General features: G+C 32.7%; 1 protein-coding gene across 1 annotated transcript; it reads left to right on the top strand.

Moving 5' to 3' along the window:
• Positions 1-960: 960 nt before the first annotated feature.
• On the top strand, positions 961-12,096 carry LOC133196763 (soluble guanylate cyclase gcy-35-like). The gene is made up of 12 exons (XM_061332623.1): positions 961-996; positions 2,686-2,759; positions 3,187-3,287; positions 5,223-5,406; positions 5,755-5,828; positions 6,328-6,843; positions 8,292-8,466; positions 8,577-8,722; positions 9,131-9,279; positions 9,510-9,656; positions 11,450-11,604; positions 11,838-12,096. Exons 1-12 carry the CDS (start codon positions 994-996, stop codon positions 12,082-12,084), a joined length of 1,971 nt encoding a protein of 656 aa, XP_061188607.1. The 5' UTR covers positions 961-993; the 3' UTR covers positions 12,085-12,096.
• Positions 12,097-14,538: the final 2,442 nt, after the last annotated feature.

Genomic DNA, 14,538 nt, shown 5'->3' with positions numbered 1-14,538 from the left:
AAAACATGGTAAGTAGTCTTAGTGTTGTTACTCTATTTTGATTCATTCATTTATTCATGCATTAAAGCCCTGCTTCTTTTTTAAACTGAAATAAACAGAAACAATTTAGAAACAGACTTCCTTAACTGTTTGTGAGGAGAAACTAATTTGAAATCTTACATAAATTTTATCTCTTCGTTTTATGATTGCATCACGCTAAATGAAATCAATATTAACATTGATTTGTATCTCGTTTAATTGAAATGTTTACTCATTAAATATGGTGGGGAGATTTATTATGACCATTTTTCTTGTTTGTTTCGCCATGTCCACTTAATTTGCCCATTATTGCTATTAACATTATTATCATTGTGTGAGCAGGATTGGGCACACAGATCAATTATGTATTAGTTCTTTAGTGTGATTTGTCATTGCCAGGATTAATTCCCTAGTACTATTGAATGAAATTGCGTGTATCTATTAAGATATTAACCAATTTTCACTGTTTTGTCGTTTGATTCTTGGCATAAGCTATATGGTGTTTTGTGAAATTGATATTATTTATCGCGATTGATCACACCAAAAATACTATTTGTATCAAATATTTGGTGGTTTAATTAGTGCATTTGATAACATATTCTGAAAAATGTTCTTACTATTCATCATATCAATGTGATTCCTATAAGTAAAATATTTTTTCAAAAAATCATAAGTATTGTGCTGTGTACTTCTGTATCTTTTTTCGTAATTTGCAATACCAACAAATTTTTACATTTCACTGGGAATTAAAAACCTTTAACATTAATAACGGAAAATACACATTGTACAAAGTTTGTTAAAAAAAGAATTCTTAAAAGGTCTAACAAATAAATCAAATAATTGAACAGCTAGATTTCTGCGACCCGTATCTTATAACCTTCAAATATTGACCTCACTTCAGATGTGGATCATTGGATGGGAATCTTTTGGAGATTTATAACATCTGTTCCATGAAATCACTCCTTGTCGGCAAACATGGTAAGTTACATGTAAATACTATTATTAATGAGTAGTAGTTATTTTACAAGAAATCAAGTTGACGATTATTCGTCGTTTGATTCAACTTGGATTGCATAAGGTTTATCTTATATAGGAAATAAATGGAAATAGACATACAAAAATTATTTTCCATTTGAATAAAGAAATATGAAAGTAATGATAACAGTATCAATTTAAAATAATGGAATAATATTGTGGAAATATTGCATTGATTTTTTCGTACTTTCTTTATATAGGATTCATAATGTAGATGTATATAAGTTGTGAATTTTTCTAGATAAAGATGAATAAAAACTCACTAAAATGACTTGTATTCATGATAAGTTTGCAATTATGTAATGCATCTTGTCAGAATGAAATATTATTTGGTCAGCGATTAATGGATGTACAATTTGGAGAAGAAAATTACATATTTTTTATGATTTGTTTTCGTGCATGAGCTTGCATTTGCTAGATAGAGTGATTTCCCTACTACAGCTAGTACTAAATACCTCTTTATTAATAAATAAACAAAAACACTAACTCATTATACCGGTATCATTTTAGACCCCTTGTTCTATTGTTTGCGAATGTTCCAAAACTGACGTTATAAATTTGTATCATTTTTATTTGCTTTTTAAAAACACATCCATAGTTTGTATCTCTATGTTTTATTTTGAGATGTAATTTATACAAATCTTAACGTATTAATGTTATGCATGTGAAATGTAGCTTTGTTATGAGGTTTTGAATTTTTTTTTTAAAAAGAAATGTCCTCATTTTAATAAGGCTGGCTGAAATTAATTCTAAGCTTTTGGTCAGCTAAACACTTACAAAACCTATGAGGGTGGGAGAAAAATTAAACGAATGAAAATTTCAAACAAATGAGTATTTGCTATTTACATGAATCAAAATACTGTAAATATTTGTGCAGCATGTAGTCTTATTGATACTGTTTAGTAAGTCTGTTAGTATAAATGATAAGAACATCTCAAATATACCTCATACAGGGCCCAAATATTCTCTGTTTCTATGGAATTTCAGTTTTCAGTTGCTGAAAGACAAAGCGAACCGGAGTACAAACTTAAAAAAATACCAATTTGTTTTCTTTTCAAAGTGATAGATTCCCAGAAACCTAAAATCTTGACAATTAGTTTGCTTTCAGTATGCTTTTGTGGGTATTCTGAGATTGATATCATTACATTACTCGAATTTCAAGGAAACAATGAATACCTTTGTATAATGTATAAAATATCTATTAAAAAGATCTTTTATGTTTATCATGTTATTTTACTACCCAAGGTGAGATATTTTTATTATATATAATTTTTTTGCTTTGCAATGTCAATGATCCTTCTTACCATTGTAAAAAAATATGATCTTAAGAAAAGCAATTTTCCTATTCTTCGTAAACTGAACACCGAGGTAGAAAAAAGGATCGTAGTCAATAACCCTATTTAAGTCATCATTCTCGGAGGATTGATGGCAGACTCGTTTCATTAGATCAAATAATAAGAGATTTCTTTAGGTTCTGTTTAACCTAATTAAAATTACATCTATGATCCGTTCACCTACTCCATTCAGACTGGATTCTTTGATTAGAGAGTTTGTTAGCGGATATATACGAATATTGAATGAGCCTTCTCGACCTTTGTAGATAGACTATAAATGTGTTTCTTTTTATTCCAGCACGGACACGTGCACCTATGTCTCCGGGAGATGGTGATAGAGCAGTATGGAAGAGAATCGTGGGATGCTATTTTGTAAGGAAAAAAAAAAGCTTTATTTAATTGCCATAAATAAAATTCATATTAAATTTGTCACTGAGAATACTACGATAAGTTTTGAACTTAGTTTGGATGTGAGCAGTCATCTCCAAAACACAACATTTCATAAATAAAACACGTTTTTAATGAATAAAAAATAAAGTGGAAATGTGTTTTGGTGTTTTGTGAAATGCACAGCACGCTCGACTTATTCTTATTTCCTAATTCTCTGACTTGGCTAGTATTCAATGTAAATGACTTTGGACAATATGGATTTTTAAAACAATCCTCAGTGACTAAGTGTATACAACTTTGGCAAATATACGACAACAAATGATCCTGCAACATACATTGTACAAATGAAAGATCGCTTTATTTTAAGTTATGACTCTCACTGTTTCTTATGTATATGTTTCCTTTGTAGAAATGAAGCCTCACTGGACGATGATAACGATTTTATGTTGTTTCATTACTATGACGACAAGAGAACCATCAGTTTGGTGGTAGCTATCTCTAACATTACCGGTAAGAACAAAGTGATATTAAAAGATTTAAACATCTGAATAATCTTTACATTGCAATATTTTTATTAATTGAATGATGTTAAAGTATTTTGGGTTTAAAAAGTCTGAGGAAACGTGTTCTGCCTCCAGTTTCCTATAACATGATTGAGTATTTGTCTTCCTTTAGAATACTGAACTTCTGACGTATGTACAGTTGTCTGATAGCCAATTTTGATCTAAATCTAACAACGCATACAACAAGTTGAATGATTGTAGTTTTTGGAGATCAAGTCGTCTAACAATCTGTCAGAATCCCCATGGGTACCAATTGCACCCCAGTTAATAGGAGACTATTTTTGTGATCATATGAAGCAGAATTTATTCAAAAACGTCTACATGAGAAGAAGTCTCTTGCTGTGGCCTTCAATTCAACATTAAGATATATCGACGACGTTTATTTATAAACAACATCCATTTTCATTCCTACTTTGATTCTATGTTTCCTTAGAACTTGAAATAAAGCACACCTTAGCGTCTGGCGCATCTGTATAATTGGATATTTAACTAGAAAAAGACGTTAATGGTAATAAAACTTTATGAAAAACATGATGATCTCAAATTTTCTTTCGCCAACTTTCCTTATTTATGAAGCATTATACCATTATCATCTGCATAAGGAATTTATTTCTCCCAGTTGATTCGATCCGCAAGAGCATGTTCTTCGTATGAACAATTTCTAAAACGAGGCAAGCTATTGACAAATAAATTGATGAAACAAAAATATCAACAATCTCGTTTAAAGTTAATGTTTCTCAAATTCTATGGTCGATACAATGACCTTGTCAGCAAATACAAAATTGGATGCTGACTGAAGTTTTTCATACAATTGTTAGGCCGTTATTTTCACACTGAATTTTCCACAGATTTTTCCGTTTGCCCGATCATGACAAAGAGCACACAACGGGTGTGACAGGGAATGCTTACTCTTTCATGGGACCTGATCCAAACTCTGATGTTTTAAGAGGTCCTTGTTTGCTCTGCTACAAATTTATATTGTCTCAATGGACATTTGAACTTAATAGCTATTCGATATCTTCATATTTCATTGTAAATTTCAACTTCTTCTTTCAACTGTAGACCCGCTGGAGACGTCATTACTGGTGATGTCAATATAGTTGAAAATGAAGACCTTAAAGCGATCATATTAAAAGGTCTTCATTTTCAGGGAGCCCCAATCTTTCAATTGGCCACAGAACGTCATTTCTATTATGAATTATGTCGAAGATTATGCCAGAGGTTGGCCTAAATATGAAAAGAAAGATCTAAACTCTTTGTCAGAATAAATAAAATGTTTTAGAAATATATTAAAGAATCGTGTAAGAAGTTTATAAGGCAATATGCGAACCATCTGTCCTTCTGTTTTCACTAAATTGGAGGTGATCAAAGAATTAGAAAGACTACATAAAAATATTTTAAGGTTCCAGCCGGTTAGGCTTGTAACTATATCGTCTTTGTTTGCAAGGTTCATAATTATAATGGCATTTTAGAATTAAAGAACTTAGTTTTAATTCTTAGTCTAGTTGTGTAGTTAACAATGATGACCTTAAATCACTTATTTGAAAGAGCCAAAATGTAAGGAATCCCGATCATTTAACTTTCGACGAAATTTCGTAATATTATGATTTCTGTCGAAGATTACAATATAATCTGAGGTTAAGTAGATTGTTGACTGTTCATACATATTGTTAGGTTATTATTTTCATCTGAATTGTCTATTTTTGCGTTTCCCCGATCATGACAAGGAGCACATGGAGGGTTCGACTGGTCGACAGGGAATGCTAACTCCTTCATGGCAGCTGATCCCATCTCATAGGTCCGTGTTGGCTCTGCTCATAATTTGTATTGTTTAAATGGACTTTTGATCACCGTTCGTTATCTTCACATTTATTTTTTTCAGGTTTAGATGTAAGTGGTGTGCTAGAATCGTATGGACATTACTTTTATTTTTACGCAACCAGCCGAGGATACGACCGGATGTTGCGGACACTTGGGAAAGATTTCCACACATTTGTACAGAATCTAGACCTTCTGCACTCTCTTTTGGCTCTTACATACAAAGGCATGCGCCCTCCGCACTTTCGGTATGCGCAGTCCGTAAACTACTGCATTTTTGACAAAATAGACCTCAAATTGTGCATTTTAATTCAGTGCACATAATTCAACTTTGAAAACGCATGTAAGATCAATGATCAATTTGAGATCAATTTTAAAGAAAATCTAACATCATCATGGAACACTTATTCAAACAAATCAAAAAAGTGTATTAATAAATAACTTGCTGTGCAGAGAGAGAAAAAACGCAGTATACACAATATTAAGAAACCGTATAAAGTTCCAATTTCCCATCCAATTTTTTCCAGAGAACGTGATTACTGTTTTTGCTCAAGAATGCTTTGGTTGATTTATTGGTCTTTGTCTATTGATTTCAGGTGTGAAAAGAAGGACGGGAAACTGCTTGTTCACGTTTTCACCGTCCGCCCAGGAATGTATCCGGCCGCCATTGGTAAATAATCCAATGTCGTCATTCTGAAATCGAATTCCAAATAATTATTTATTTCTATGTACGTCTTAAATGGTTGGTTAATAATGCTGACAAAAGCAGTGATGTTTATTTTGTGTAAGAAACGAGAATACTTTTAAGATCACATCCCTTTGTAAATGCCTGTTTGTGTTAGTAACAACTTTGTTTCTTTTATTTTATCGTCATTGACAGTACCTTTCCATAATAACTTTAAAATATCAACAAGCACTTACATTTTAAAATATGTAAGTTACAGAAAAATACTTGTATGCAAAATGAAAATGCACTTAAGTTGAAGCATTAAAAAGTGTTTATATCCTAGTGCAATATAAGAGTGAAGTTAAAGTTCTATTTAAGATATTTTGCATTTCATTTAACCCATTTCATTTTAATAAATGAAAGTACCAACAGATTTGTTCATTTTTTCAAATTTCTTAGGAGCCAATAATTAATACATCATGATTGTCATTATATTATGTAGGGATGTTGACAGAAGTCGCTCGCCAGATTTTTGACACCCGTATCAATATGTCTGTTGTTACAAGGAAAACAGGAGAGATATTTAAACAAAAATATTGTGAGCACGTTATTACGGAGGTCAAAGTCCTAGAAGAACAAAAAATGGCAGCCATTACAGGAGAGGACCAACTTATGACTAACCACGTGCAAAGCAAACTTCAACAACTTGCGCATGCTCGAGAAAATTATGTGGTTGCTGTTCCTGAATTAAGTCTGAATACAGCTTTGCCTTTTAGTGTTGTTTTTGATAAGAATATGTTCATCCAAAGTGCAGGACTTCATTTGAAGACTCTCTGTCCGGAAATTCAACAAGAACAATCAAAAATCAATGACATATTTGACATTAAAGAACCGGAAATGAAATTTGAATATAACGCCATCATGGGCTGTAACAGTTCTTATATGTATTTCTTTCTACAACCAAAAGTTAAGAATCGCAACGGAACACCACCTAAGTCAGACTGCCCCATTTTAAGAGGTAAATTACAGGCATCTTTGTCTTGTACATTAATATCACTTAAATCAGACTACCCCATTTTAAGAGGTAATTTACAGACATTTTGTTATGTTCATTGTTTTCAGGTTGAAATCAAAGCTTCAACAATATTTTGTTTAATGTAGCATAACATAAAAACACTAAAAATATAGGGCATATTCTTCTAACCTGAAAGATATGATTTATACCAAGTGAAAGCTTATACATATATTGAACACTTACAATTGCATGGATTGTTAAATAGTAAGACATATTTAGAGGAAATGAACATCCAAGGCAAGAGCATGGAGACCTTTTTTTCATTTCTACTGCATGGTCTTAACAGATTCAGGGTGTGCCCTGGCCTATAACCATGGTTATTGAACAATTTGATGCATCTCGAAATCAACTGCAAGATACAAAGAACTTCTCCACAATCTGCTAATCAATAAAACTTCAAATTTGGCTAAAATCATATTAAGTTTGAGTGTGTGTATTCTTAATAGATCATCTATATATGTAAAATCTCAGACTTCTTGGATCTTCACAAACAAATTCGGAAGAACTCTTTTGAGAGCACAATAAGTTGCAATTGGCAAAAACTGTTCTTGCGGATGACTCTCAATTCTTGTATACCAATCATTGATATTTTGTAGTTGGCATAATTTAGAAGTCCACAAATAATTTTTTCGAAGCTATCAGTAATATTTCTAACATTTCCTTTACAAAAACTACATTCGTTATCTTAACTTCGTTTGCCTTCCAAATAGCAGTTGTTGCTACATCTGTATGTTATTTAAGGAACCCTACCATATATATATATATATATATATATATATATATATATATATATATATATATATATATATATATATATATATGTATTTCTTTTTCCCGTCTCTGGATATCACTGGCACATCTGAGTTTATAAAAAGGGAAAATGTTAAATCGTTTTTTTCCGCAAGTTTCCAGGTGTGCACTTAACTGGATTTGTCTATATTCAGGTGTACTTATGTGTTGCTTATGTACACGTACACGGGCACGGAGACTGTTGCCAGTTTCACCAATATAATATTCTTTGCATCCAGGACATGTGATGGCGTATATGACATCTTTCGTATCACATGACATGTTGGCATTAACTTTAAATTCACGCCTGTTAAAATTATAACTCGTCCCTTCTGTAATGTAGTCACATGTGCTGCATCGAGGGTCCGTACACTTTGACACTGTATAATTATGGTCAGCGAATTGGGAGGAACAAAGTATTCTCTTAAGGTTTATATATATATATATATATATATATATATATATATATATATATATATATATATATATATATATATATTGGTTATTTCAGTTATTTCACCTTCTTCATCTTGTGTATTTTTCGATGTCCCAGGATTAAGAAAATGAGTTTTCTCACGCCATTACTTTTTCTTCAACTATAGGTCATATGGTACCTCTGGAGGACAAAGAAGAGATCATGTTTATCGGAAGTCCACACTTTGACAGCCTAGGAGACCTGATTTCTTCTAATAGCTATCTGACAAACATTCCCCAAGACAATATGACCATGGAAATCATGTTTATGAACGAACAAAGACGAGCTGACGTCGAAATGAGGTAGAAATAACTCTTCCAGTAACTAAAAATTAAGCTTTTGTGCACTGATTTCGTTAAACCAAAATACTTTTTCTTTTTCAAAAAGATACATTTATTATTTCTTTACGTAGTAAGAAACTTGACGAAACAACCGCGGCAATGAAAAAGCTGGCGGCAGCTCTAGATCAAGAGAAAAAGAAAACTGACACATTGCTGTATCAGATGCTTCCGGTTAAAGTTGCTAACCAGCTGAGAGATGGCAGGAATGTGCAAGCAGGTACATGTTATTGAAAACCAGTGAAGGGTTTTTAGACGATTTACTTCCTGAATGATATTGTTTTTGTTATACATGTAATTTTATCGATAAAAATCAAATTCATGTGTGTTAGACCTTGGTATATTATAGTTTTTAGACATGTTTTGAACAACCTTTTAATTTTTTTTCCTTTATAAATTATTTTTATTTGTGATTTCTTTGAAAATTAAAGTGAAAAGCGACACATACTTGTAGCAATTTTTTGTTCCAATTTTGACATTACATGTATAAGAAATCTAAAAAAAAAAAAGTCAGCAATCTTATTTATTCTTTTAACTTAATATGATAGAAATAATTTCATCCGATTAATATGTTATATTTATTACAAGTTTATTTTTCCCCCCAATGAATGATGTTTTTCCACTTCAGAAAAGCATGAGAATGTCACCATCCTATTTAGTGACATTGTCACCTTTACAAACATGGCGGCCCTGTGTCATCCAATGGATATCGTGGAACTTCTTAATGATTTGTTCCAACGGTTTGACGAGCTAACAACAAAACACGATATATACAAAGTAAGCACTTCTAGTGTGTAAAACGTCTTATTATATGATTATTGTGAACAGGAGCTTAGTATCCATTAATAGACATACATAAATATGCCCTCTATCACACACCCAACAACACTCACCCTTTTTCATACACTTACTTGGAATGGAACATCTCCTTACAATTGTTTGTTGTTATTTTGATTTCAAACATACCAACTTAAATGATATTCATAAAATGAACATTTTCAACATAGGTAGAGACAATCGGTGATGCTTACATGGTAGTGTCTGGAGTCCCAGAAGCTACAGACGATCACGCCATCAGGATAGCCAATATGGGCCTCGATATGATTCAACAAACTAGTCACGTGATCAATCCTGTCACAAATAAATCTATCCAGGTAATATGTACTAAGCTTATTTGAGTTAGGACTCTTATTAAGTCCCAACCCAATGATGTTCAGATTATATGATTGTAAAATTGTTCAACATTGCATGGTTACAGTGTATAATATTATTCTGAACAGTGCCTTTTGTCCATTTTTGAATGTACATGATTTGCTTGCACGGGGATTGGAAACCACAATCTTAAAGTATGGACGTTTTTAACAGAATTGTATATCTAAGGGACCTTAACAAATAATCTTGATGACATTTTTGTTAAAATAGGATTTGGTTTGACCATTTATATTCTCAAAGCTTGATTGTGCTCTAAAAAAGTTATGTATCAAGGTATCCCAGGACTCTACCTTTTTCTTTAAAATTGATTCAATTTCAAAGTACCATCTAGTTAAAGCCGGTGGACATGAAAGTCTTTGAAATGTATAAGTAAAATAAAGAATGGACTTAAGAAAATGAAGTTAAACCTTGAAAATACACATTGCATTGAAGCTCAAATTGTACCTGCTGTGGACTTTTGTGGTAAAGCAACTTCGATATTGATATTGGCAATAACTACTCTGTATTTAAAGAACTGTGGTATGGTTTGTTAACTTAATTACTTCCTCGTCTGCGACAAATTTGAGACTAAATTGTCATTTGGTACTCTTTTTTACCATTTCCACAACTATGGTGGAAAGCAACGCCTGCTACCTCTGTAGCCAATAAGGTCATGTAACGACAGTCGTTTCCATAAATAAGTTGATGATACAAGGATCTCAACAATTACGTTTAAGGACATACGCAACGTACCTTACCTACTGATAATTTTTCAAGATATTCTTACTTTAAGATTATAGTGCCATCAGATGTTCATAGACAAAAAATCAGCATGCATTACCAGGGGTTTTGAAAAGATATCAATTAATTAAAATTCATGTATAATTCAAAGAAAAATATACAAAAATTACTAAACATATATTCTAGATGTTTTGTTTATCCAAACTTGTTTTAGAAGAATTGTACAACAGCATATATAGACATTAAAATGTAGCACACAGTTCCTTTAAAAATTGGAACTCTTCAACTCCAGGGGAAAAGACAATAAAGTTCAAACTACATTGCGTATGTCCTTAAAGTCAACAACGGTCAGTTCAAAGTTTGCAACTATAATCTGTCGTTAGGTCGAATATATTGAATGAAGCTTTTTATACAATTGTTAGGCCATTAATTTCATAATTAAATGGATTTCTCCGTTAACCCGATCATGACAGGGGGCTCACTGCGGTTGTGGCTTTTCGATAGGAGATGCTTACTCCTCCATGGCACCTGATCCCACCTCTGATATTTTTAGAGCTCTGTGGTTGCTTGGATCCCAATTTGTAATTTTAATGGCCTTTTAAGCGTGATGTTTGTTATCTTCACATCACTCCATATCTATTAAAACTCATGTTAACCTTTGACTTCATCTCATCAAACAAATTTCATTTGGTCACTAAAATGTATCATCTTTTAGCAACTTTGAAATGAAAAAGGGAAATGTACTATAAAACTCGTGCCATGATATTGGCAGGAAGAAACTTTAATTTGACCTTCTACCACTTCTGTAATAGTATTCCATATACATGTATATCGTGTTCACATCATTTCCTTTACGGAACAAACAAATACAGAAAAGTTACAGATGTTATATTCACATGTAACCTTGTTGCGAGGGAATAACTGGAATAATATTTAGTATATCAATCTTTGATGATTAAATAATGGTGTCCATGGGAATCGAAAGAACAACGGATGTATCAATATTCTTTTACAGATTCGCGTGGGAATACATACTGGTCCTGTGGTTTCGGGAGTTGTCGGGACTAAGATGCCCAGATACTGTCTATTTGGTGACACAGTGAACACAGCCTCGCGCATGGAAAGTCACGGACTTCCGGGGCGTGTTCATATCAGTAACACTACGCATAGGTGAGAGAGTAATTATTAACCAATCACTGCTTGATAATAAGTTGATTTCTCCATTACTTCTAACAAAATATGTAAATACATGTACGTAATTGGGGACCAAGACCTTCGAAACAAAACAAATCAAAGACTGCAATTTGAACGTCAATCTTATTAATTCCACTAATACTTTTATTAAATACTCTTTAAATTATTGTCTGTAGCAGGATACACATAATAAAACATTTTCCTTACAGAGAAATTCGGGAGGTAGGCTACATCTTAGAGAGACGTGGCGGACTTGACGTAAAGGGGAAAGGCATCATGGATACATACTTTATTAATGGCGTGTCTGACAATTTTGATCCAAGTAGAAAATCCCAAACACTACCAGAAGAAAACAGGGAGCCCGAGCGAATCCAAATCAAACGGGTCTCACCAACACCGGAGAGAAAACCGAACCCGCAGTCAGGGAGCAACTCCTCGTTCTGTTCCATTATGTGATCGGCCTTTGAGCTGACAGCGTCTTAAATTTATAATTATTTTTTTTCATTTGTTGTCATTGTTAATGATTGATATTAATGTGATATATGTTGTTGATTTTTTTTACAAGGTAATTTAGCATTCCTGACTTTTTTTTATGAAATGTTTTTATAAATATTCAATTTTATTTTCTTCTCTCCTCATGTATTCAAACTTCTTATTATGGTTATTTTATTGTATTAAAATTGTCAAATACTGAACCTGTTTATCAAAGTTTCACAGCAATGTTTGACCAATGAAATACTAAGAGAAATCTAGAATGAGTGATGGAAAAGTGTAATTTTTGCAATCACATTTCACTCAATGACAGCAGTTCAGAAAATCAATCCAATTATAATGCATGTTGTGTTGAAGCGGAATGTTCAATTTTTTCGAAGCCAAATTTTTTATCTCTTATTGCACAATTGAAATACCGTCTTAATGACTCCACTTAAGACATACTTGACTTCACACTTATTTTCCTCATGAAGGATTCTATATACGTGATTTATAATCATCTTTAGAACCATTCAGTTTTTATTCATTGAAGTTAACCATATGCATGCTCGTACTATTAACAAATATACTCATGCGGCTTGTCCTATAAGTTCAGGAGAAAAGAATATGATTCGCTGTATAATAAACATATGACCAGCTCATCCCCACCATGGGGCCTTATCCCTGCCTGGACCCTATGAATTTTATTATTTTGCAGAGGGCTATCTGCTTATTACAAAAATGCTACCTGCTAGTAATGAAGAAGACTAATGCAGTTTCGATTTAACAATTAAGAAGTTCCTTGTGATATGAGCCGGGAGGGGGGGGGGGGCATGGATTTAAAATTTTGGAAGAGGGCTAAGTTTGTTGATTTAAGTCATGCAAACAGTTTGTCTGCTAGATGTGTCCATAAGTCAAGAAGAATGTTAAAGGTGTAATGAATTTTCAATGCATTACCAATTTAGCCCCACCCTGGGACCTGTTTTACAATTTTGACAAAAGGTTATTCGTTGTGATTATATATAATCAATTTGCCCACCTGATTTTCAAAGATGCAATTTATTTTCAATATACGACCAAATTTGCCATACTCTGGGGCCTGAACACTGGACCCAGGGGCCATAATTTTCACAAGTTTTGCGAAAGTATGTAAGGAATAACTGTCTATTTTTTTGGTTTCATGATGTGATCAATCGATTGGCTTGCGTGATAATTTGCATAAACGCCGAAGGCGTTTATGCATAAAATTATCACGCAAGCCAATCGATTGATCATCGTCATGAAACCAAAAAATCTGACAGTTATTCCTTATATTTACATGCTGTTGATTCTGCAAATTCACGTCCTACAAGCCCCACTTCTGTCTCTATTTTTCCCGCCCCGCACGTGTTTTTTTTTTCACCACGCCTTTCGATGAACCAGTAGATTTACGTAGAAATAAAGTTTTTTTACTATTTGAAATTTTATCTCGGACAAAGACATTGGAAATGTAAATACTAACTAATCAAGTTATCCGGTAAACATTTTGTCGGTTTTTCTCTATCAATAGGAAATTAGGGAAGAAACGCGGTGCAAGTAGTACCTTACCCATTCCCCGTCTCTAGAAAAGAGAAAAAGTTTAGTAATGTGTTTTACCCTCAAACAGAGCAGTGCAGTCTAAATAATCATTCCAATCATTAACTCAGATTGAGTAATAGGAAAACATATATATCCCTCGTAAGAACCCATTCAGAATTGTAAAATGAAATTTATTTAAAATTTTTACTGAAACAATGTTAATTTGTATACATTCTTAGTGAAGAAATGTTAACCATCGTAAATTCAGTAGAACACAATGTTTACTTCTCTACCACTTTTCCAGAAGCAAGAGTACTTCCTTTTACCTACTTTTCTGATGGCTTTTTTTATGAAGATCTTCTTCGTTGGATTCCAATTACGTGTTTTGTGATTCTTTAACTTATATAGACTAAAACACAATCTGTATATCTGACAAACTTAAAAAAATATATGTAATTTATTTCAGTTTTAAAAGCTTTTCTAGATATTTTACCAAGTCCTAATTTTCATGAAGCGAAAATGGACTTCAAAGAAATATTTCGGGAGAACAGTTTCTGAACACACTCATACGTTCGTCAATTTTAAAAACTGAAATACATTTTTTTAGAGCGTCATCAAACATTCTTATGTAATTGACATTGAATTTTAAATCTTAATCCAATATGCTTTCAAAGGAGAAAAAGAGATCACGGCCAAATGTTTTACCAAGGTCTTTATATTATTTTTTTCAATGCTAATTGGAGTGCAGAGGTTTTCAAATCTACAAACATGAATGAGGTATATTCCAGTTTTGATGGCTTTTTAACAAAGTCACTACATAAACACGTTTTCTTTTTATGAAATGACTCTCAGATTCACCCCTTGAAAAAGTACTCATGACTA

Source organism: Saccostrea echinata, unplaced genomic scaffold (genome assembly GCF_033153115.1).
Source record: "Saccostrea echinata isolate AGI-Se365-2 ecotype Australia unplaced genomic scaffold, CSIRO_AGI_Sech_v1 ptg000030l, whole genome shotgun sequence".
NCBI lineage: Eukaryota > Metazoa > Mollusca > Bivalvia > Ostreida > Ostreidae > Saccostrea > Saccostrea echinata.
Note: the sequence above shows the minus strand (reverse complement) of the source record. Positions and strands in the feature narration are given on the sequence as shown.